This window comes from Nannospalax galili, unplaced genomic scaffold (assembly GCF_000622305.1).
Source record: "Nannospalax galili isolate Female #2095 unplaced genomic scaffold, S.galili_v1.0 scaffold536, whole genome shotgun sequence".
Classification (NCBI taxonomy): Eukaryota; Metazoa; Chordata; class Mammalia; order Rodentia; family Spalacidae; genus Nannospalax; species Nannospalax galili.
In genome coordinates, this window is record NW_008337057.1 from 345,146 (window position 1) to 370,000 (window position 24,855).

At 46.5% G+C, this 24,855-nt stretch overlaps 1 protein-coding gene across 3 annotated transcripts in view; it reads left to right on the top strand.

Annotated features, from left to right (window-relative positions):
• Fyco1 (FYVE and coiled-coil domain containing 1) overlaps window positions 1-24,855 on the top strand; it is a 73,231-nt gene that overhangs the window by 19,505 nt on the left and 28,871 nt on the right. For all 3 annotated transcript variants that reach the window (XR_003849367.1, XM_008831919.3, XM_017797844.2), the window contains exons 5-14: window positions 1,907-2,013; window positions 3,534-3,677; window positions 7,853-7,943; window positions 9,435-11,783; window positions 12,831-12,923; window positions 13,396-13,514; window positions 15,240-15,407; window positions 18,766-18,912; window positions 19,888-20,096; window positions 22,968-23,112. Coding sequence is in view for 2 of the 3 variants with exons in the window: in XM_008831919.3 (XP_008830141.1) it covers window positions 1,907-2,013; window positions 3,534-3,677; window positions 7,853-7,943; window positions 9,435-11,783; window positions 12,831-12,923; window positions 13,396-13,514; window positions 15,240-15,407; window positions 18,766-18,912; window positions 19,888-20,096; window positions 22,968-23,112 (3,572 nt within the window). In the remaining variant the exon portion in view is untranslated. The remainder of the gene's footprint in view (window positions 1-1,906; window positions 2,014-3,533; window positions 3,678-7,852; window positions 7,944-9,434; window positions 11,784-12,830; window positions 12,924-13,395; window positions 13,515-15,239; window positions 15,408-18,765; window positions 18,913-19,887; window positions 20,097-22,967; window positions 23,113-24,855) is intronic.

Consider the following 24,855-nt stretch of genomic DNA (forward strand, 5'->3'; position numbering starts at 1 on the left):
CTGGAGAGATGGCTCAGCGGTTAAGAGCACTGGCTGTTTTTGCAGAGGACCCAGGTTTGGTTCCCAGCACCCACATGATATCTATAACTGCAGTTCCAAGAGACCCAACACCTTCCTCTGGTTTCTTTGGGCATTGCATGATACAGGTGCACTTAAATACATGTGGGTAAAACATACACATAAAATTAAAATTTTTTTTTATAAAAAAGGCCATGTAATTTTCATTTGCAGTTCAAAGGAGGTATTCCCTTCCCCAAAGGACATTAAAAATACCTTTAAAGTAAGTAGCTCCCTTTATATATTCATCCATTCAGCTGATGAGCTCAATTGTTACCACTTAAGAAGTTTTACTGTGCAAGGTCCTGTTTGGGGAGATTGCAGACAAGGGCTGTTTTGTGTGCGAGGGTCTGATTTAGTCTTAGAGGCCCCTGATGAGTGGATATTTGGGTGTGCACTTTGCCAGCTCTTCTCAGCTGCCCAGGTGTCCTGGATGTCCCCACTGAACATTTTATTCTCACTTCATCATGGAGAAAGCGTTTGTCCATGGAGGTGGCATCAAGATTGTCCCCTGAGCATCTGTTGAGCTGAACTCTGCTGACACACCATAGGACTTTATATCAAGCCAGTCTGCTGCCTATTTCTCCTGTGGCCATTGTGACTGTACACGGTACTGATATATAGAAGTGTCTTATGGCTTCCATAGTTCATGAGGTTTCACATCTTTTTGTTTTTTTTTTAAAAACCACTTCATGTTATTTTATCTCTTTGAGTCATCAGTAAGAAGACACATAACTCTGAGCTAAAGGTGCTAGCTATCACTGAGGTGTTCACAGCATCATTAGGGCCCTAGTGGTATGCCACATGCTTCCTGTCTCAATCCGGGGCCACAGTTAACATCTTAAAAGTATGGAGTATTAGGACCCTTTTAGATCAGACTACTGCTACCCCTCTCCTGCCACATTTCTGTCCTCGGAAGGGGTAGGCGAGTGTTGGCCCTGCTCATCTTGCTCAGAGCCAGAGCCTGCTCCAACAGGTACATGTAAATCAGCATGTTTTGAATCCTTGACTGCTTCTAGGACTGATATATCAGGAGTATGAATCCTATTTTGCAGACCTGTTTCACGTGTTCTCTGTGGCATTGCCCTTTAATTTGTTTGTCTTGACTGTTGTGTACTCTGAGATAACAAGGCCCTGTATTGTAGCTTCATGGCAGGGTCTGCCCAGCATACCATGTTGTGAATGAGTAAACTTCAGGTGGTTCCCTTCAAGCCTTCTTCTGAGTAGTTTTGTTGCTATAGGCATTGTAAGGTTATAGGACCTGGGCCCTTCTGTACCATCCACTGCTGGGTGACAGGACTGTCTGGAAAGACTTGCTGCCACCCCTGGCACACTGACTAAATGCAGTGAGTTGGCTTATCTGAAAAGAAACTATTAGGAAAGCATGGACAGATGCATGGGGTTTGATCATTTTATGGGAACAAAAGGAGGCTGTTGCATACCCAGCAAAACCCTGCAAACCCCCACTTGCACAACTCTACCCTTTCCATCACTTCCTTTCTACACATGCTCCTACCAGGCCTCTAAGTCATCTCCCTGAGCCTGACTCTAGTACCTTAATAGCAAGCCCAGCTCCGGCCAAGCTTATTCTGTCCTTCCTCTAGGTTCTTATGAGAAGCCCCTCGGTTACCTCCAGCTTTCACTCCTTACTCCAGATTAAATGAAGGGGTTTCTTCTCTGACCTAGATTCTAATAGAGAGAGAAGTGAGTCCAGCAGAATGCACAGTCTTGTTAGTTATCTTGCTTATTGTTGACTGCAGAGTATTCTCAGAATGGGGGTCTGTATCTGATCTTTGCTAACTTCCATAAGGCTAATAGTAGTTCATCTCAATGTAATCTGCTTTTTCAGCTCCGAACATCTTTGGGGAAAGGCAGAGCCTTTATTCGCTACTCTTTGGTGCACCAGAGGTTGGCAGACACCTTACAGCAGTGCTTCATGAACACCAAAGTGACCAGGTAATTGCAAGGTCGTGCTGGGCTTATCCCATAGCACTGAGAAATGAAAATGATGTCAGCCATACCCACGGTGCAATGTCACACAATAGCAGGTGCCTGCAGTTCCTTCTACGTCCATTATTTTTTGTCCTTCCTACCAGTCTTTGTGCATGTAAAGTACAAGTGAGGAAAGAGAACTGGGAGTGGACTGCCTTTCTCAAGCCCCTGACCACATGAGCTCTACTGTGACACTAGCGCTTAGAGCCAGATGTCTTAACTTCTAATGCCACATGTTTTTCCCTGGTGGGTGGTAGCTCAGTGGAACCAGTGCTCCTAGACAGACAGTCTCCAACCTTTGCCTCTTTTGCCTGTGTGGTTTTCCTCCACTGAGCCTGGGCCTTCAGCTGCCACTGAATCAGTACCCACCAGGGTGTCAGGGCTCCTTGGAGACTGAGGGGCAGCCAGAGTATGAACTGAGATAAAACCAAATTATCCATATGTCAGTCTTTGTGCCTCTAAGTGCTACGGCTTCACCAGGAAAGGGCAAGGGGAGGAGAGAGGCAGGCCTGAGTGTATGAAGCTGGGGGTGGAGGGGGCCATTAGATTAGGAGCTGTAGCTCTGGGGCCCACCAGCTAGACCTCTTTGGGTAGCCCAGCACCCCTTTTCCAGTTGTGTTCTGCCTCTCCTTAGGAACATTCTGGTTAATTAAAGAAAATACTTTTGAATTAAAGAACAATGGTAAAATGTTTAGCTTTATTTTGTTAACTTTAAGGTTGTTTTGCATAAACTAATAGTGTTTGAACATGTGACAAGCTTGTGAGTTGTGAATGTTTGCACATATGCTTTGAAGGATATATTGTTCTAGGTGTTTGGTGAAGACTGTCATAAACATCTCAACTTCACAGCCCACAGACATCAGCCAAGGAGCTCTTTAAATACATCAGCACTGTCTTTATGTGTTTGGTTGGTTGGTTTTGTTTTTATTTTTTGTTTTTTAATATTTTTGAGACAGGGTTTCACTGTGTAGCCTGACTAGCCTGGAACTCGCTATGTAAACCAGGCTGGCCTTGAACTCACAGAAATACATCCATCTGCCTCTGCCTCTGCCTCCTGTGTGCTGGGATTAAAGGCATGTGCCACCATGCCAGGAAGCACCATATTTTAAACTTTTTGTCACTTCTTGTGAAATGGAAAATCCACCATGACAAAGTGCAGGTAGCATTTCTGGACAGACAGTTTGTTGCCTAGCTTTAAATTTAATATCTGAACAGAAGTTAGCAGTGAGCCCAATGTGTCCTATTGAGTTCTAGGCAAGGAATGGAAGATGAGGTTGTCTTCCCAGAAAGAAGTGTCCTGTTCCTTACAATTGCCCTTTTTTGGCAAGTATTGAGATTTAAGTGTCTCAGATCCTCCAGGGGAAAGAGATTGATATAGTGCATAAACATCTATATTGTTGCAGCAATTCCTTTGAAGAAGAGAATAAATCTATTCTTTCCTTACTCTTGCTGCTCCTGTAATTCACACGTTGTGTTTTCTACAGTGACTGGTATTATGCAAGAAGTCCATTTCTGAAGCCAAAGCTGAGCTCTGACATTGTGGGCCAACTTTATGAGCTGACCGAGGTTCAGTTTGACCTGGCATCAAGGGGCTATGATCTGGACGCTGCCTGGCCAACATTTGCCAGGTACGTTGAGGAACTACTTTGTTTAAAAAGGAAAGGAAAGGGCTGGAAAAATGATTCAGCGGTTCAGAGTACTGGCTGCTCTTGCTGATGATCTGGTTTGATTCCCAGAATTCATATGGCAGCTAACACCTGTCCTTAACATCAGTTCCAGGGGATCCAGCACCTTCTTCTGGCCTCTGTGGGTACCAGGTCCACATTTGGAGCACTTACAGGCAGGCAAAATATTCATACACATAATTTTTTTTAAGTCAAGAAAAGAAATGTTCAAAATTTTGAAGACTGCCACCAATATGCCTCAGCTGTTTTGCTTGCTCAGTAAATTGCATCCAGCTCTGCCACTCTTTTGCCTACCTTCCCCATTAATTTCATTTATTTTAGTATTGGCTTGTGGGTGCTTGTTTGGTTCAGTGGCTTACATTCTGTCACTGATTTTGAACCTTAACTTACCCCATATTTGGCTAGTGAGAGACCTCTTGGGCTGGTGCTTGTAGGGTTTCTTTCTTATAATGCATTTTTGAAAAAATATTTTTATTATTTTTATGTGTGTGAGTGTATTGCCTACATGTATGTAAGTGCACCCGTGTCATGCAATGCCCACGAGGACAGAAGAGGCCATCGGATCCCCTGGAACTGGAGTTACAGACAGTTGTTAGCTGCCATGTAGGTGCCAGGATTCAAACCTGGGTCTTTTGCAAGAACAACAAGTGGTATGAGTGTATTGCCTACATATAAGTGAGTGCACCCGTGTCATGCAAGGCCTCGGAGGTCAGAAAGGGCTTTGGATTCCCCTGGAACTGGAGTTAAGGACGGTTCATAGCCGCCATGTGGGTGCTAAGAATTGAACCTGGGTCAGTGTTCTTAACCACTGAGCCATCTCTCCAGCCCCACACACAAGTTTTTTGTTGTTTTTTGTCTTTTTTTTTTTCTGGTCTTTTTGACACAGGGTCTCCCTGTAGCCCCAGCTGGCTTGGATTCGCTATAGAGACCAGGCTGGCCTCGAACTCCCAAAGATCCACCTGCCTCTGCCTCCCAAGTGCTAGGATTAAAGGCGTGCGCCACCATGCCCAGCTTGAGCCATCTTTTAAGAAATAAGAGTGTCCCAATTTCCTATCCGCAAGTTGGGGAACCTCTTCAGAGGATGGTGTGATAAGAATAGGAGGTAGGAATTAGCTAGGCAGTTAAGGTAAAAAGACCCCAAAGATAAGTAGACAGTTTCTTGGCTAAAAGTCAAAATGTCCTTGGGCTTCTTAGCAACATGCTCCATTCCAAAGGCCAAAAATGTCTAAAGTATTTGGGAGCTCTTATCTAATCCTTAAAATATTTTAGGGTTACCTCTTCAGAGGATGGAATGTTAGAGTAACAAAAAGCCCCATAAAAAAGTAAAGAAGAAGAGAGAGTATATGAAGTTATCAGAAAAAAAGTGATGGGGAGATATGGGAGGAGTTGGAGGGGAGGGAGTGGGCATGGATTTGATCAAAACACCTTATATGCATGTATGAAATTCTCAATAAATTTTTTTAAATGAAATAAAATATGATAAATCTAGTAAGGCCCCACCCTGTTGCTATCTTTCCCCTTTTCTTCCTATTCAGAAGTAAATACAGCCCCATGATTGACATATATCAGTTCCAAGTTTTTGTTTTCATTATATATGTATATAACCACAAATATATTATGACTATATATAGTTTCATTTTGTATATATTTTCTAAAAGTTTGTGCACATTGAATCATGAGATATCATTTCACACCTTTTACATATCACATGTTTAGATAGTTTTACCTGTGTTTGCATATGGGGTTCTATGGCTGTGGAGTAGGGAGCAAGCCACAGCACCATGTGAATCATTTTGCCCATCTCTTTGCATATTCTGAAGCAGCTTTCATGCAGGGCATATGATACAGACTATATATCTCATAAGCCCCAAATACTATCTGGCAGACACACCATGTAGAGTATTCTAGTGTATGAATAACCATAACTGGGGTGACACTGTGGTGGACTTAGGCTGGTTCCACCTTTCCAAAGTTACAGTGCTGAGAACTTCTCCCGCCTCGTACACACATATGGCTATGGGGCAGACTCTGACTAGAGTCATTGCTGGGTTGTGGACTCTAAGAGGTTTGACAGTTCAATGTCTGTAGATTGTGGTGGGGTAAAAGTATGATTAGATTGCAATGTTCCTTCAAATTGAGAGTTACCTCATAAGCCTGTGTCTAGACCCATGCTGTCCAGCAGGACTTCCTGCAGTGAGAGGTGTGCTGCCTTGTCCAGTGTGGCCTCATGAAGTATAGTCAGGCCTTGAGCCACATTGTAGATGTGTAATGAGGCGGCAATTACAAGCCCCTCAGCACAGTGGTACTACCCCCTCCCCCCACCTCCTTTTTTTTATTTTTTTTAACCAAATTGACTGTTGGTTGTTCCTCATTGGCAAGTACACCATGGCAGGTACCAGAAACTGAAGGAAAATTCAACCAAAAGTTGGAAAGTATATTTACTTAGTTTGGGGCGGGGGGGGGGCTGTGAATAGAAGGCAGATTTATATGTTACTTGTATGGAGATGAGTGTATGTGTGTACTTGTGTCATGTATGGGAAGAGGGCACTAGTTCTGTCACTTTCCACCTATTTTTCTTTTATTTTTTGAACTTTTTGAGACAGGGTCTCCCTGTAGCCTCAGCTAGCCCTGGAGCTTGCTATGTAGACCAGGCTGGCCTTGAACTCACAGAGATCCTGCCTGCTCTGCCTCCCAAGTGCTGGGCTTAAAGGCATGTGCCACCTATTCTCCACCTATTCTTTTGATGCAGGCACCACTGCTAAGCCTGAGGCTCCCATTTTCTTGGCTAGGTAAGAAGCCAGCAAGCCCATTGATCTTTCTGCCTTCCCCTCCCTGGAGCTAGAATTACAGATGTGTGCAGAATGCCTAGCTTGTTACACGAGTGCCGGGATCTGAGCTCCATGACTGCATAGCAATAACTCTTTACTGCTGAGCCATCTCTCCAACCTCATGCCATGATGTTTAAACTATAGCAATAGAGTCCCTGCCTGTAGGCCTATAGAGATGTGCTCTTGGGGGGTAAATTGTTGAGTTTTCCTTCTTTATGCTGTCTGTTGGAAGGATTACTCTTCATTAGTCCATTTTGCATTACTGTAATAAAAAACATGAAGCAAGCAAAACTATAAAGAAAAGAGGTTTTGGAGCTGGAGAGGTGGCTCAACAGTTAAGAGTTCTTCCTTTTCTTCCAGAGGACTGGAATTCAGTTTCCAGCACCCATGTTAGGAGACTCACAACTGCCTGTAATTCCAGCTCCAGGGAATATTACATCCTGGCCTCCGCAGGCACCCACATACAGCATACATTCATATAAACAAAAAAAATAAAAATAAAAATAAATCTTTAAATATTTTTAAAAAGTTTGGAAGCCTTCCTTTTTAGAGGTTTGTTCAGCTCACAGTTTCAGAGGCTGAAGGCCTAAGCAACAGGCTCAGGCTCTGGCAAGGGATTCCCTTAACTACCACTTCAGGGAGAAGAAGGGGTATATATTGTGCAAAAGAGATCACACCTCTCAGGTAGAGAGCCAGAAGTTAGGGCTCCACAGTACCTTCCAAGAGCACATCCACAGTCGATCTAAAGACTTACATTAGCCACACTCATTAAGGTTCCATCACCTCTCAGCACTACCATTCTAAGGAATAAGCTTCCAACACATGAACCCTTTGGTAGATACTCAAATGGTATCCAGACCATATCCTACCAACACCACTGCCAGTATGTGTGTATGTACGTTTGTATCAGTTACTTTTCTGTTGCTATGATAAAACTCCATGACCAAGGCCACTTACAGAAGGAAGATTTTATTTCGCTTACAGTTCCAGGGGATAAGAGTTCCATCACGGCAGAGAAGCAAGGTGACTGAAGCACATCTTCAAGCACACACAGGAAGTGGAAAGACAGACTGGAAGTGGGACAAGGCAGTAAACTCCCAAAGTTCACCCCTAGTGATTGGCTACCTCCAGCTAGGCCACACCTCCTGAAGGTTCCATGATGCTTCCCCCAAATAGCACCAATAATGGACGTAGTGTTCACATACTTGGAACATGTGAGGAACATTGTTATTCAAACCACCACAACCTGTGTTTCTGTGTTCTTACTGCGTCTGTTCTGTGGCTCCACAGGAGGACACTGGCCACTGGCTTTTCTGCATACACATGGAAAGCCCCCAGCCGGAGCTCCAGCATGAGCAGCTTAGTGAGCAGCTCCTTGCAGGTAACGCAGGAGGGAAGGCTGGGGTACCTGACTATTGTGGTGACCAGAGTGTCTCCTTGTCCCTAGCAACTCAAGGGTGATGTTCTCAAATACTTGTTGTTCCTGCCAGAGCAATATGACGCCTCAAGTTATATCGTCTATATCCTGGAATAGAAGTTTTTACAACCAAATAGAATTTAGATCCTTTTAAAAGATTTAAAGGATCTTAACTAGGCTAGCACCATAGTTAAGATTGACCCTGCCACCTACCAGGGAAATGACTTATGTTGAAGCTTCAATTCTTTCCTTTGTAAGGGGAGGTAATAAAATCACCCTGCCCACAAGTGAAGCACTGAGTGAACAGGTGCTTAAGGACAATGGGTCAGGAAGTGCTAACTTTTTCAGAAATGTGCATCAAATATAGCTATCTATAGTTTTGTTGAAATTGATTAGCAACTCAAAAAAAAAAAAAAAAAGGTTCATTATAGGGGCTGAAGAGATGGCTCAGCAGTTAAGAGTACTTACTGCTCTTCCAGAGACCCAAGTTCAGTTCCCAGCACCCACATGGTAGCTAACATCCATCAACTCAGTTTCAGGGGGTCCGATGCCCTCTTCTGGCCTCTGTGGGTACCTGCACACAAGTGGTGCACTTAGATACATGTAGGCAAAACACTCATACACATTTAATTTTTAAAATGTATATTTTTTAAAATGTTCAGTATAAGAAACATTAGAAATAGAAAATAGCCAGGCATGTGGTACACACCTTTATTCCCAGCACTCAGGAGGCAGAGGCAGGCAGATTACTCTGAGATCAAGGTCACCCTGGTCTACATAGTAAGTTCCAGGCCAGCTGGGACTACAGGAAGACCGTGTCTCAAAAACAAACAAAAAAGCAGACTACTCTTTGACTTCGTTTTGTGATTTAATCATGCCAGGAGCTGTGGGTACAATGGGATAACCATAATTTCATTGTAACTGAATGTAGATTATGTGAGAACCAATACCTTTTAAGCTAATAAAGCTGGTCAAGGAACTAGAGAGATGGCTTAGCAGCCAAGAGCATTGGGTTTGGTTACCAGCACCTACCTATATAGCAGGTTAAAAATTGCCCATAACTCCAGTTCTGGGGGATACAGTGCCCTCTTCTGGCCTCCCCAAGCACCTCTCTCTCTCTCTCTCTCTCTCTCTCTCTCTCTCTCTCTCACACACACACACACACACACACACACACACGGCACACTTATATTAGCAGGGAAAACTTTCATAAAATAAAATACATTTTTTTTAAAAGCTCATAGAGGCTGGATAGAAATGCGCTTTAAATGTGCTCTGACCTTGTGGCAGGTGCTTTTGAACACAAGGGTTCTAGTCCTTAGAACAGCTCTTTAAGCTCACCTTAGGTCAAGTAACTCCTTTATTTTTACCTCTGCTCTCACTGAGTGCAAAAGCTAATCTAAGTAGCAGGACAGCTTGATCCCCAAGCCTCCTGTCTTTTCCCCCTTGACTCAGGAGATGGCCTCCAGCTTTGACCTGAACAGTCCTCTAAACAATGAAGGGATGGAAGGCTTCGATGAGATGCGGCTGGAGCTGGACCAGTTGGAAGTACGGGAGAAACAGTTGCAGGAGCGTATACAGAAGCTGGACAGGGAGAACCAGGAGCTGCATGCAGTGATCAGCAGGCAGGGGGAACAACTGCAGGTGGAGACGGAGATGGGACACCCTGCATTAGAGGACAGCGTTGACCTCAAGGGCCTAATGGCAGAGCTGCAGAAGCAGGGGGAGGTCACACAACTCACTCACGCCACTATGAAGGAGCTCCAGACATGTCTGCAGGCCCTGAAGCTGGATGTAGACGAGAAAGGGGACAGTTGCTCAGCCCTGCAGCAGGTGGAGACCATGCTGCAGCCCCTGGCTCTGGAGCTCGAGGCTGCACGAGACTCTCTAGGCAGGAGGAACCAGCTTCTAGCCAGCCTTTCGGACTGGCTGGCCAGGGCTGAGAAGAGGGGCAATCCAACCCTGTTTCAGCAAGAACCAGTTCCTGCCAATATGGCCCTGAAGCTCCAGGAGCTGAGAGAAAAACTTCAGGCCCTAGAAAGGGAGAATGCCAAGGTCCAGGAGCTCAACAGGAAGCAGTGTGTCCAGCTAGAGCAGCTGGCCAAGGAACTGCAGCTGAAGGAAGAGGCCCGAGCTGGCTTGGAGCACTTGGTGAAAGATGTGGCCTCACTTGAGGAAGAGCTGTCTGGGAAGAAGCAAGAGTCAGCCCAGCTCCGACGACAGCTACAGGATTCCTTGGTCCACTTGACCTCTGTGGAAGAGGAACTGGCAGAGGCTAGACGGCAGGAAAAGCAGGGATGGGAGGAGAAGCACTTGCTGCAGCAGGAGGCCAAGTCTCTGACGTGGCAGCTGCAGCTCCTGGAGACCCAGCTAGCACAGGTAAACCAGCTTGTGAGTGATCTGGAGGAGCAGAAGAAGCAACTTATCCAGGACAGAGACCACCTCAGCCAGAGGGTGGGCACACTGGAACAGCTGGCTGAGCTGCGTGAAACCAGCAAGAGCTCTGCCCCACCACAGGCCAGGGAAAAGCCAGAGGAGGGGCAGCAGTGCCTGCAGGAGGTACAGGTGAACAGTACCAAGGTACCAGGGGGAGATGAGGAGCTGCAACAGGCCAACCAGGAGCTGCAGAAGGAGCTGCAGAACATGGCTGTGCGCAACCAGCTTTTGGAGGGCAAGCTACAGGCCCTGCAGGCTGATTACAAAGCCCTGCAGCAGCGAGAGGCAGCCATCCAGGGCTCCCTCGCCTCCCTGGAAGCTGAACAGGCCAGCATCCGGCACCTAGGTGACCAGATGGAGGCAAGCCTTCTGGCTGTAAGGAAAGCCAAGGAGACCATGAAGGCCCAGGTGGCAGAGAAGGAGGCTGCCCTACAGAGCAAGGAGGGTGAGTGCCGGCAGCTGCAGGAGGAGGTAGAGCAGTGCCGGCAGTGGACAGAGGCCCAGGGCCAGGAGCTTAGGGCTCTTGAGAACCAATGCCAACAACAGATTCAGCTGATTGAGGCCCTCTCTGCAGAGAAAAGCCAACAGGGTCTCACCTTGCCCCGAGACAACACAGCCCAGCTGGCCCTGTCTCAGGCACAGCTGGAAATCCACCAGGGGGAAGCCCAGCGGTTACAGGCTGAGGTGGTAGACCTCCAGGCCAAGCTCCAGGTGGCCCTGGGTGACCGGGACAAGATACAGAGCCAGCTGGGTGTGACTGAGGCAATCCTGAGGGAGCACAAGACCCTCGTGCAGCAGCTGAAGGAGCAGAATGAAGCCCTCAACAGGGCCCATGTGCAGGAGCTGCTGCAGTGCTCAGAACGGGAAGGGGCATTGCAGGAGGAGAGAGCCAGCACAGCCCAGCAGCAGGAGCAAGAGCTGCAGGCCCTGAAGGCAGAGCTGTCACAGGTGAGGTGCAGCTCTGAGGGAGCCCATCTAGAGCATGTAGAGTTGCAGGAGCATCTGCATCGAGCCAACACGGACATAGCTGAGCTCGGCATGCAGGTCTGCGCCCTGACAGCTGAGAAGGAGCGGGTGGAGGGAGCCCTGGCCAGCTTGGCCCAGGAGCTCCAGGATGCCAAAGAGGCAGCATTAAGGGAAAGAGAAACCTTGGAGAACCAAGTGGCAGGGCTACAGCAAGAGAAGGAGAGCTTGTGGGAGAAGCTGAAGGTGGCTGAAAAGGCAGCCAGTTCACTCTGTGGCCTGCAGGCACAGCTAGCCCTGGCTGAACAGCGAACCCAGAGCCTCCAGGAGGCGGCACACCAGGAACGAGATGCCCTCAAGTTCCAGCTGAGTGCTGAGATCATGGACCACCAGAGCAGACTGAAGGTAAGCCCAGCTTTGACCATCTCCTGGAGTGAGCCTGGTGGGTCCAGGAGCATATGGTCCTGCAGCAAGAAAATGGTGAGGGCCAGAGAACATCCTGGTCCCATCTTGCTATGGCAGTGTTTATTTCTCTGCAGAAACACATCAGGCAGAGCATAAGGAGTGACACCTTAGTCCAGAAGCTTCTACTCAAGGCAGGCGTTAGCCCACACAGACCTTTTTTAAATTAGTAGCCAACATTGGTAGAGCAGGATGTTTATAAATTCGGTTTTGTGGCTGCTTTTGAAATCTCAGAAGATCTAAAAGCTTGTGTGCACATCTCTACACGGCAGCTGGCTGCGGCAGCTCAGTGGTGGCACCACTTCAAAGGGTGCACACAGCCTTCTGCTGCTTCCCCTTGCACGCATTTGTGCCCAGCCCCCTCACCACATATCCTACCTTTTAACTGCCTTAGCCTCTGGAGCCTCCTCCCCCATAGGGTCAGCAATCTATGACAGCTTGGAATCATGGCTCTGGTCCTTACTGAATAACCAGCTCCTCCAGGTGCTGTCAGCCACTGAAAACAAGGTCCTTGGAGTAGACAAGTCTGAGAGACTCATGGTTACCAGGGATCTTTAATACTACATGAGGGAAAGGGTCTAAGAATGACAAGTAAGGACTTGGGCATGTTGCCATGGAGCTTTAATTTTCAGTGTGTATCACTGATGGGTCTGCCCAGTGCCTCTTCACTCTCCCCACTCAGCACCCTCTATTCCCACCTGCCCTTTCCCAGAAGTGCCCTCTCCAAGCCACAGCAACTCATGATGCCCCTGGAGGCTCCTTAGGTACTTTTTTCACTTGCAGAAATTAATTCCATCTGAGGACCAGGCTGAAGGGAAACAAATCCCTAGTAAACTTGCAAGTATTTTATTACCAGCAGAGTGAGAAGCTTGTTAAGGAGCCACTTCAGGAAATAGTGCTGACTTATTTTTACAAATGATTTGGGTGATAAAGTTGAAAGCGTCTCAGAGCAAAAAGCCCCCTTTTATGATGCCTTTCTCTCCTTTCCAGACAGCTAATGAAGAGTGTGGGAGCCTCAGGGCCCAGCTGGAGGAGCAAGGCCGGCAGCTGCAAGGGGCTAAGGATGCTGTGCATGAGCTGGAGGTGGGTCTGGCTGGGGTATACAGTCAGGGAGAGAGATCTGGTCTGCTTTTACTGGGTTGTTGAAGAGGGCTCCTCACAATGCTGCCAGTTCTCACAGTAAAGCAGTCATTGGTTCAGACATTATCCCAAGCCTATGCCGTGACCACTTCCACTCCCTGGATCTTGGCTGAAAGGAAGTTGCCTTTGGTCACTTCTTTTGGCATTCCCTAGTGTCATTGATCTAAACTGAAGAGCACAGGCGTGGCACTGGTCCCACCAATGACCCCACTCCTCGCCATCTGAATTCCAGCATCCTGAGGAGCAGGTCACACCCACAAATGCAGAGAATATGTTCCTGGCCTCATAAGCTTCAACACAACAAAATCTTCCCCTTAGAAGTAGCCCTGCTATGTGGAGTGGGTAGTACAGTCTCTTCATGCATAGGGAGTGAGCTTTATAAGCTCAGTGTCTTCTCTCTGATGTCTTATGTCAGGTCACCAAGGCAGCTATGGAGGAGAAGCTGAACTACACCAGCAGCTGCCTCACAGAGTGCCAGGCTGCCGTGCTTCACAAGGATGAAGAGGGTGCCTCCCTGCGCTTAAGCCTAGAAAGGTCAGACACTGGGCCCATCAACATAGCCACAGTAGTCTTTTGGGAATGGGTAGGTACACTCATTTTAGAAATTCAGCCACTCATACTGGATAAGGAAATCCTGCAAGAAAAGCCATGACCTCAGAAAGCACAGGAGCCAGAAGCTTGCCACAGAAAAGCCTGCCACATTCTACAGGTTCCTTTCACCTGGTGCAGCTTCTTACCTCCTGCAGACACACACTGACTGCATACTTCCAAAAAACAGGGGGCACAAGTTAAGGCATGGGAATAACAGCAAGATTGAGCCATGCTTGCAGTACGGCAGTCTGATCCAAGTGCTGCATGTGCCCACCAAGCCTCCTTAGCTAAAAGACTTAGGACCAGAAAGTGGTGGTGGTGGTGGTGGTGGTGGTGGTGGTGGTTGGCTGGTTTTGTCAGGTTTCAAAGCAGTTTGGATTTTGTATTTTCAGATTAGGGATGCTAACAGTCCTGTTAGGAAAGTTTGGTTTCTCCTCGTTTCATCACTCAGCTTGGGGCCATGTGGAGTTGTGAGTCTGAGCCTGCCTCTGGAGATGAGGCCAAGCTAGTAAAGCCAGGACCTCATGAGAGTAGTTGATCAGGGAGGGTGGTTACCAGGACCAAATACCTTGGCACTAGCAAAAGCAAGTGTGTCAGATTGTCTGGATCTGTACCCACCTCTACCTCCTGCCACCTGATTCCAGTTTGGCCCTGAGCTCAGTGAGAGGCCTAGTGGCTGGCCCATGTCTTACCTGCTTGTCTGCATTGAAATCCTATAGGGCCCTAGTTCCTAGCCAGGTCTTGTTGATGTGATTTAAACAAAGGAAACACTTGAATTGATACGCTTTAAATCCTGTAAGAGTGGTTACATGAAAGATCTCAGAGCGTTGTCTTACACAGAGTTGCACAGTCCATCTGCCCAGGATTGGACTTCATTTAACTTGTTTTGTGCTGTATACCCTGAAATCATTTTGTGGGCAGTATCTACTCAACAACTTCTTAACAGCTTTGTACTGTGGACCTGGCTGGAAGGAATCTAAGGAAGTTAGGTTCTCTACAGAGCCCTCTGTTTAATGGAGCTCTACATAACATCTTGCTGGGCCTTGGAGCTTATAATATCTTTAGAAACTGCCACCTTAGGGGTAGCTGAGCTGCACGTGGAATGCTTAGGATCAGACAGAAAACACGGCCAGACCCCTCTGCTATACACTAGACTCCACAGGTCCTAGAGCAGAATTTGGGAGGGTTGCGGGGGCTCTCAGATAGAGGTCTGCTATGATCCAGCACTCTCCCCAAGGCATAGAGTCCCAAAGACATCTGGGAGCCAGGAACCTCTTTATAGCCAAGAGGCTACAACTCTCCCTTGTGCTCTGACTCATCTCCCTTGCTCACCGCCCCATCACCACCCAATAAGCCTTTCCCCTCTAGCTACTCCCAACCTCAGGCCCTGTCCAGGAATCAAAGAGGGCATCATATCCCACTCACTTTGAGTATGCTGGCAATTTGGGGGTCTCCCTGCCCTCCCAGAATACCCCTTTGGGTTTCAGGGGCAGTGAAGAGAGTCTCAAATTCTGGGGGAATGCATAACCTGCAAGTAGATCATGCCCCCCTATGAGAGGGAGAGGCCAACAGGGCAACAGAACCCCTAATCGGACCCTGGGGGTACCCAGGGTTTCTGGGAATGTGAACATCAGAGCTAATCAGGAAAACTTACTCCTCTTCTCCCAGGACCCAGAGGGAACTTGAAAAGGCCACATCCAAAATCCAAGAGTATTACAACAAACTCTGCCAGGAGGTTACAAACCGGGAAAGGAATGACCAGAAGATGCTTGCAGACCTGGACGACCTAAACAGAACCAAGAAATACCTTGAAGAGCGGCTGATAGAGCTGCTCAGGTCAGCAGGGGACAGCAGGGGACCCTGATCAAGATCGCTTCTTCCTTAAAAGAAAGAAAAACTGTATCTGTAAAGAACAGTTCATTGGGAATGGGCCCTTCTCCTCTAGTTTTGTGCAGTGTTCTGTTGGGGGTTATACACCTACAGGGTCTGCCAGGCCTTGGCAGTCTTAGAAGGCTGGATCTCACTGTTCCCACTTGTGGTGGTTTGAATGAGAAGTGGACTCTTAGCCCCCTAGAACCATAAGTTCAAATAAACTCTTCTCTAAGTTGCCTTGGTCATGGTGTTTTATCATAGCAACAGAAACATAGCTAATACCCCACTAGTGTCCATTTGGGTTTGGGTTTTCATGTAGACATGGGGTTATTTTCAGTCTCTGGGTGCCTAGCCATGGGGATGACATTTAGTAGCTGTTTTAGTTTGCTGTTTGTTGCAGCACTAAACACCATGACCAAAAGCAATTTGGGGAGGAAAGGGTTTATTTCAGCTTACAGCTTTCATGTCACAATCCATCACTGAGGGAAGTCAAAGCAGGAACCTGGAGGCAGGAACTAAACCGGAGACCGTGGAGGAACAAATGCTGCTTACTGAACTTGCTTCCCCTGGCTTGCTCGGCTACCTTTCTTCCATAGCCCAGACCCACCTGCCCAAGAACAGCACAGCCAGCAGTTGACTGGGCTTTCCTACTCAATCAGTAATCAAGAAAACGCCCCAGAGACATGCCCATAAATCAGTCTGATGGGGGAAGTTCCTCAATTGATGCCCTCTTTTCCCAAGTGTGTCAAGTTGACACTATGATTAGCCATCACAATAGCTTTGGAGATTGCCCCATTCTCTTGCCCCCTTCCTGTGAGCCCTCTTTTCCTTCTCTACTATCCCACTTTCCCCAGGATTGGAGGTCCCTACAGGGTCCCAGAAGCAGTGTCCTATGTAAGACACTGGGAAGGACTCTGAAGGACCCAGCATGCTCCATTCCTGCCACTTGAGAATGGCTGTGGTGCCTTATTTGTCAAAAGATGGTGGGAAGCTGGGGTTTTATGGGAAATATTCTGATTTTTTGGTAAGTTTTTAATTGAATTTTTGTGTATTTCACACAGACCATCTTAATTAGTCTTAATCGTCTTTATGCCTCCTTCCCCACTGGCCCCCTCCCTTCGCTTCCCACCCCACTGGAATTCATGCATTCTGTCATTTGTGTTAAGGCCTATTGTGTCAAGCTAGTGTTCCCAGATGTTCCTCAGTGCAAGTTCATCCATCCACTGAGGTCTAGTCAGCCTATCTGGAGTCCCTCCCTTTAAGAAGATCAGCTTTTCCTCACCCAGCAATAATCAGCTGCCAACAATTCTTCAACTAAGATTGGGACTTGTTGCCCATTTCCACAGTGCACTGGGGTTTTGTCTGCTTAAGTTTGCATAGGTCTTATGCCTGATTTTTAAATACTTGGAGGTCATTCACAACTTCACTTTTTTAAAAGAGAATTTCCAAATATGCAGAAATAGAATACTATAACTATATGTTACTTTTCTTCTTATTGTGACTAAGTACTTGACAGAAGCAACTTAAGAGAGAAAACATTTGTTTGGACTCTGGGTTCAGAAGGTTTCACAGTTCTGACAGGCAAGGGCCATAGTAAGAGTGACAGTCCATGGCAACCATGCTCTGTGTCAGCAAATGAGGAAGTAGAGACCCCAGTGACCCACCTCCAGCAGCTGTGCCTTCCATTCCAACGGCTCCACAGCCTCCTCTAACAGCACCACCAGCCTGGGACCAAGTGTTCATACATATGATGGGGGGATTTCAGACTCAAGCCATAGCAATAATACATCCCTGTGTACCCATCACCCAGCCTCTGCTGGGTGCAACCCATGATCACTCTTATTTTCCCACCTGGCTGGCTTGGGTCTCACTGTGTAGTTGAGCCTGGCCTCAAATTCACAAAAACCTGCCTGCCTCAGTCTCATGAGTGCTGGATTTAAAGGTATATGCCATAACACCTGGCCTCTATATCATCATCAGGAACATTTGATACAACTGGGTGGAGGATCTCTTTGTGATCAAAGCCAGTCTGGTCTACGTAGTGAGTCCAGACCAGCTGGGGCTAAGAGAGACCCTCTCTCAAAAAAAACAGTAACAGCAACAAAAACCCAAAACAAAATTGACTTACGGTTTTTGCTCATCCCTAAAGGCAGATAAAATCCAACTTGTCTCCATTTGTGATGGTAGCAGCCATGGGTATGCTGTGCCTAGATCCACTAATTCATAAGAACTCTTTGTATCTACTTGAGGAATGTGGTAGAGAAGACCCACAGCATTTCCGTGTTCCAGGAAGTGGGTATCTGACTACCTAGGGACATGGAGATCAGATGCTGTAGATCAGCTGGAAGAACAGGCTGGTCCAGAGAATGAGTCTTCCTGCACCCTAACAATTTCAGATGTCCTTTAAAAAACCCAGCCATCTCTCTATTTGGGCATGTTTATTTAAGAGGACACAACTCTGGTTGATTTGGGTTCTTGGCTGGTGATGAATCAGTGTCTCTCAGGATCTTGACTGGCCCTGTTGTTACATCATCAGTGTCTGAGTTCAGCTGGGGCCCTGTCACTCCCTTGGATGCCAGCTGGTGCTCCATACGGAAAAGAGTGAAACTTCCCATGCCAGGAACCAAAAGCCCTGAAAATGACCACTAGCAGCCATGAAAACATCTCTGTACAGGTTTCACTGCTACTTCAGGCGTACTTGCTTACTGCCAGAGCTTTCTGAAAAGCCTCACTTCCTTCAGACTGACTTCCTGGAATTATTATATAATCTCTCCAAGGAGTGAAGGAGGCGAATGTCTGGTCATGTTTTTAGGCTGGGAAATCTTTAATCTTCTTTGATTAATTCCTAATTGAACAAACCATAACCTGAAACGCCCTGAGCACATTAAGAGTTACCAGGGAGTACATTCATGGTCCAGGATTCCTGCACACACACAACATGCCATCTGTCAACATGGAGGCTATCAGTGTGGTGACCTGCTTTAGCTTACACTCCCATAGTAATCTGTACTGTGTTTTGGATACCTGGGTGGTAAGCTGTCAGTGCTGGCAGCTTCTTGTAGTTGACACAGCACATCATGTGCTTCCCGTGTGCTCTCACACACATGGGGTCAAAGAACCTATGTGTTGGTGAACCCACAGAGGCTTCACCAAAGAGTCTGTGTTTTGTAGGTGCCAGGGGTGGCCTCAAGCTGGGGAGAAGGCATTTCCAAGGCAGGCATGACTTAACATTCTGTAGCTTGGGGCATTTAGTACCAGCCTTCTGAAATGAAGCAGGGGTCAGTCTCTTCTTGTGGATTCTTAAAATGTGGTTTAATTGCAGGGACAAGGATGCTCTCTGGCAGAAGTCTGATGCACTGGAATTCCAGCAGAAGCTCAGTGAAGAGAAGTGCCTGGGGGACACCGATGCCAACCACTGCCACGACTGCAAGCGGGAGTTCAGCTGGATAGTGCGGCGGCACCACTGCAGGTCGGCAACAGGCAGCTCAGCAGACTGGGATCAGAACAGATGGCTCTGAATGAGGGGTCTGAGATAAGTGTGGGTACCATGGATGTCTGTCTGAGCAGAGCACTCTGCTTGACTGAGGGAAGCAGGAGAGGAGTATGTATTAGTTGGGTCCTATCAGGCCACTTAGGGCTCCCTTGAAAGAAAGGAAGTGGAGGGGGGACTGGAGAGATGGCTTAGTGGTTAAGAGCACTGGCTGCTCTTGCAAAGGACCTGGGATCGATCTCCAGCACCCACATTGTGGCTGACAGCCATCCATAACTCCAGTTCCAGAGGATCCAACACCACCTTCTGACCTCCTTGGGCATTGCACAACATGGGTGCACCTACATCCATGCAGTCACTGCACTCATACATGTAAATTAAAAATAATAAATAAAATAGTTTAAAAAGAAAGGGAGCAGGGTGGGTTGGGGTAGGATTAAGGACACCCACAGTTATATAGTGCATCCGGAGACCAGCTTCCCTTTCAGGTACTCTTCAGTCTGTGGGGAACTTAAGACAGGTGTTACTGGATCCCTACTGAGAACTGGTCCAGCTCTTCTGGGGAAATAGAGGTAGTGCCAGAGGATACAGACCTTCCCAGGACCCAGAGGGCAGGTTGAGGAGTGAGGGACATATCTCTTTCACCTATGTTCTTTTACAGATACACGCCTCCCCCAGACGTGGAATGCACACCTGCAACCTGGTGTCAGTCACACCTTCTCTCACTGCCTCCCAGATTTTAGGAAGTAAACCATTCTCCACTAAGCCTACCACAGTGGTTTTGTTAGAATCTTAGGAAATGGGCTTACAGCATACTCTACAGTATAAGGGAATAGCTAGGTCTGGAGAGTCGTAGGGCATCAGGAGCCTAACACAGCCCTGTTCTGGTGCTGAACAGATCTCAAGCAATTCATAATGCATCATCCTCACAGCCTGTGCGTGTTTCATTCCCAGGATATGTGGCCATATCTTCTGTTACTACTGCTGCAACAACTATGCTGTGACTAAGCCCAGTGGCAAGAAGGAGCGATGCTGCCGAGCTTGCTTCCAGAAGTTTGGTGAAGGCCCTAGCTCCCCTGATAGCAGTGGCTCAGGCACTAGCCAGGGAGAGCCCAGCCCCATGCTGTCACCAGAAGCAGGACCTCAGGCCACAGGAAACCAAGGTCAGACCCTGCCCCCTGGGTTCTTAGATGTCACTCCTTCCACACTGTAGCCAGGTAGCTTGAGCAAGCTTCATTCAGTGCTTCCCAAACTTAGATGTCAAAGAGTTGCTAAAAATACACTACCACCAACCTGAAACTTTTGTATTATGAGGATTCATGAGGGACTAGTCTCCTGACACGATTCAGTGTGGTTTAGTATGAAATGTGTATACTCACATACCACCAGTGGAATATACCCCATACTTTGGGGAGTGCTGTCTCCGAAGGTCTCCTCTCAGGTATCTATCCTCTGTCCTATGGTAACCCAAGACCAGCAGTTTTATCTAGAATAGTCCATGTCCTTCTTGCTCTCCAATGGTCAAGGAGGATGTATTCCTTTTGTCTTCCCTCTTAGCCAGTAAGTAGATGCAGGTTTTGATTCCTGCTGCTTCTGTATCCAATACCCTAACAGGCTGGCCCAGGCTGCCCACCGGGCACTAGACTTTAGATGTAGAGCCAAAGGAGGCAGAGCTGAGATGGCAGAAGTGAGTCTCCTCTGTCCAGGCATCACTCCTGTGTAAAGTTACTTCACATGAACTCCTACTTGACCACAGCCGGATACAGGCCAGGCAGCCTTCAGAATCGTCTTCCTCTCTTGTATAAATGAATCATCAATCAATAGGCCCTCTTGCTCAGGATAGAGGTTGTGCTTTTCATAGCATTAAGGTCTTCAGATCTTTTCCCCATTTTTTAAATACTGAATTTTACAAGTCTATATATTCTGAATATGAGTTCTTTATTAGATATTTAATAAATGTTTTCTCCCAATTTATAGCTTATATTTCAGTTTCCTTTTGAAGAGTAAAAATATTCTTCAAAGAGCAGAAGTTATAGTTTTGATAAAGGAAAATTTTTTGTTGTTGTTTTTGATCTTTTAGAGACAGGGTCTCCCTGTAGCCACAGCTGGCTTAGAACTCACTATGTAAACTAGGTTGGCCTCGATCTCACAGAGATCTGACTGCCTTTGCCTCCTGAATGCTGGGATTAAAGGCCTGTGCCACACCATGCCCAGCTTGATAAAGTAAAATTTATAGTATTTTCTCTTCCGGATCAATTTTTGTGTGTATCATATCTAGCTTTGCTTTACCCAGTATTCAAAACTCTCATTCTCTTCTAGTAGGTTTTTTTATTTGTCTGTTTTGGTTTCGTTGTTGTTGTTTGGTTTGGGTTTTTGTTTGTTTTTTGTTTTTGAGATGGGGCCTCATTGTGTTGCCCTGGCCTAGAATTGACTGTGTAGACCATGCTGGTCTCAGACTCACAGAGAGATTCCCCTTGCTTCTGCCCCTAAAGTACTAGGATTGAGGCCACCACACCCTGCTTCTAGACATTTTTATGGTTTTAGGTTATCTGTGTGGGTCAGTAACTCATTGTGAGTTAGTTTTTTGGTGACGGTGGTAAAATATGAATACAGTATTTTGGGGTTTCTTTTTGCTTTTTGTTTTATAGTTGTCTCATGGTTCAACACCATTAGTTGAAATTCTTTTCACTTGGAATTGCCGTTGTGCAGGGCCTAGACATATAGCTCAATGGTAAAATGATTACTTAGCATGCACGAGCACTAAATATCTATGTATGTATTGCTTTTGTACATTTATCAAAAACCAATTGACCTCACACGGTGAGTCTCTACCTGGACTCTGTTCCTTTCCACTCATCTTGTGCCTGCTCTTTCCACCAGTACCTTACTGTATCACATAGATTCATAATGCATCTTACCATCAGGTAGAGCAATTTTGTTCTTTAATGAACATATAAATTTACATGTAAATTTTCAAAAGAGTTTCTCAATTTCTAAAAACAAATCATGCTGAGATTTTCATTGGAATTTCATGACATCTGCTTGGGGAGAGCTGATATCTTAGTAAAGGACTCTTTTAGTCCATGAACACAGTATAGCTTCAGTTTACTCAGGTCTTTGGCTTTTTACTTGGTTGGTTTTTTACTTGGTCAGCATCATTCTGGATCCCTCTGGCCCATTTTCCATCCCTCTATGAGCCTCAGAAGAGAGATTCGGGAGTATAGCTGGGTCCTTTTTTTGTTCTGTTCCTCCAGCCCTTTATTATGGAAGCTTGAGTGGAAGAACATTACCCAGAGAACAGAGCAGGACAGCCAAACTGTTGTTCTTGCACAGTAGCCCAGGAGATTTCCTGCCGTTCTCACTAGTACATGTTCAGCAGAATGACAGTGATACTATGCTAGGGTGCAAGGGTTGCTTGTTTTGATTTCTCTCATTTCCTGTCTACTCCTTTTTTTTTTCTTTCTGCCTCAGACTTGCCCTCATATTTCCATGATGCATGTTTATGGGTACCTGACTGGCACAGTGACCTTCCTATTGAGTGACCTTCAAGGTCAAACACAGCACCCAATGCCAGAGAGAGGTTCTGTCCCACCCACCAGTAGACTGGGAGGAGGGAATACACGTCAGGCAAAATCCTGCTTGAGAATGTTACTGCCTATGTTTTACAGAGCAAGGACTGAGGGCACAGTATGCTTTCTTTATTGTTAGTTTCTTTCCTGATAGGATTTTGGTAGATTTTTCCCTTTTAAATAAGGGTCCTAGATAGAGGATACAGAAGTAGTAGAAACTCTTCTCTGCCTTTGAAGAGTCTCTAGGCTTTACATTGAGAATCTTTTGTAGTCCCTTTGCTTTTCTGAACTGTACCAAAAGCCTTTCTCTCATACCAGTACAGAATGGCAGTGAGCTAAGCGGCCATTTAAAATGCGTTCCTTCTGCTGTTCTACACCGCTGCATCCCCACTTCCCCATGTTCCTCCAAGTCTGTTCATAATTGGGTTTGTGTCTCTTCTCTCCTACTCTGCCTCTACTACCCAGGAGCACACCCAGACTTCAGACCACCAGATGACGCTGTGTTTGACATTATCACAGATGAGGAATTGTGCCAGATCCAGGAGTCCGGCTCCTCCTTGCCTGAAACACCCACCGAAACTGATTCTCTGGACCCAAATGTAGCTGAACAGTGAGTCGATGTCACCGTCATTCCTGAGTGCTCATTATGTATGCATGTTCCTGTTCCTTATGCTTTCTTATCAAAGGACCAGGAAAGTAAGGTATTTGAGGCAGAATTGGCTGTCACTGCCAAGGGAAGGTACTCAGAATGGGATGGCCCTTGAAGAAAACCATCAGGGAGTTCCTAGGAAGGGTCAGTGATCCCCTGATTAGCAGCTACACTAAGGTTTGTCTTTGGCTTGGGCCAACTGTATTAGTCAGCTCAGGCTGCCACAGCAAAACACCACAAATTGGGTAACTTGAACCATGGAAATGCATTTCTTTAGCATTCTGTGGGCTAGATATCAAAGATCAAAGTGCTGGCAGAGATGGCTGCTTCTCCTTTTGGTTTATGGGTGGTGATCCTCTTACTGCATCTTCACATAGTCATCTTGTGTATATATTCCTGTATCCGTAATCTCTACTTCATACTAGAACACTGATGTATTTTTAACTTAGTCACCTCCTTAAATACCCTATCCAAGTACAGTCACAGTCTGAGTACTGAGAGAGCTTCAGCATGCCAATTCCAAGGTCACAGTTCAGCCTTAGGCTATGGCTCAGAGCAGTGTGCTCCTCTTTAAAAACTTGACCCCTAGGCCCCTAGGCTCCAGATCCTGTTTACCCTAAAACTCCACCTGCTTGCCACATAGTGAAGGCAGAATGGCTTTGTGCTAATAGAACAAAACACAAACACCCTGGAGATCACTGAGCCATGGTAGTTAGGGAAAACACTGAGGTCTACATAGTTAGGGAAACCTTCAGAGGAGGTGTTCGAAAAAGAGAAGAAAGGCTCAAAGTCACAGAAGAGCAATGAGTAGGGGCTGTTTTGTAATGATTCGCTAGCTTTGTCTATAAACTACCACATGGCAAGTTCAGTTCATCTTTGGAGAAAAAAATCAGGCTTGGTAAGAATGTCATAGGGAAGGAAGCAGAGATGAAGTTGTAGTTGTTCCGGCTAGATGTGTTTTCCCAGAAGTTCTTAGTTCCAGATAAGCCCACCAAAGGCCCCAGAGTGTAACATCAGTGAAAATATATCCCAGGCTTGTGGCACTGTTTTGAAGGCTGTGGAGCATTTAGGAAGTGTGACCTGGCTGGTGGAAGTAGTTCACTAGGAATTACTAAGGGTGAGCCTTGAAAGTGTTATCCACCCCTGGTTCCATGAGTTCTCTGCTCCCTGGCCCAGTGTCATGTAATATGCTCCAACTACCACAGATGGAGCTGTTCTGCCACACCTTCCCTACTGTGATGGACTGATAGTCTCTGAGCCAAAAGAATATTTCCTCCCTTAAGTTGCTTTTGCCAGGTATTTTATAACAGCAAGAAAAGCAGCAAGTGCAGTCTCAAATGTTGCTTGGCCCACTCTCCCTCTGGTGAAGGAGTTTTGTGGGTTCATGCTGATTCACAGTGAGCTCTCTATCTCTGTCCTGCCCAGAATCTAAAGTAGGGCTAGGAATCACCTGTTGACTTCATCATGCCAATTTCTGCCACATGAAAGAGGCTATACTTAATCTTATTGAAGTTGTTGGCCCAGAAGACTTTTAGACTTTTAGGGTATCTCCAAATATACCTGTTCTTTGACTACAGTCACTGATTTACCATGTTGAATTTGGCTCCTTGGTAAAGCTCTCATTGCCAAAACTAAGATCACTCCTATTCACTATTGTTTCTGGGTCTTTGAGCTGATCCTCTCTGTCCTGACACATACTGGTCA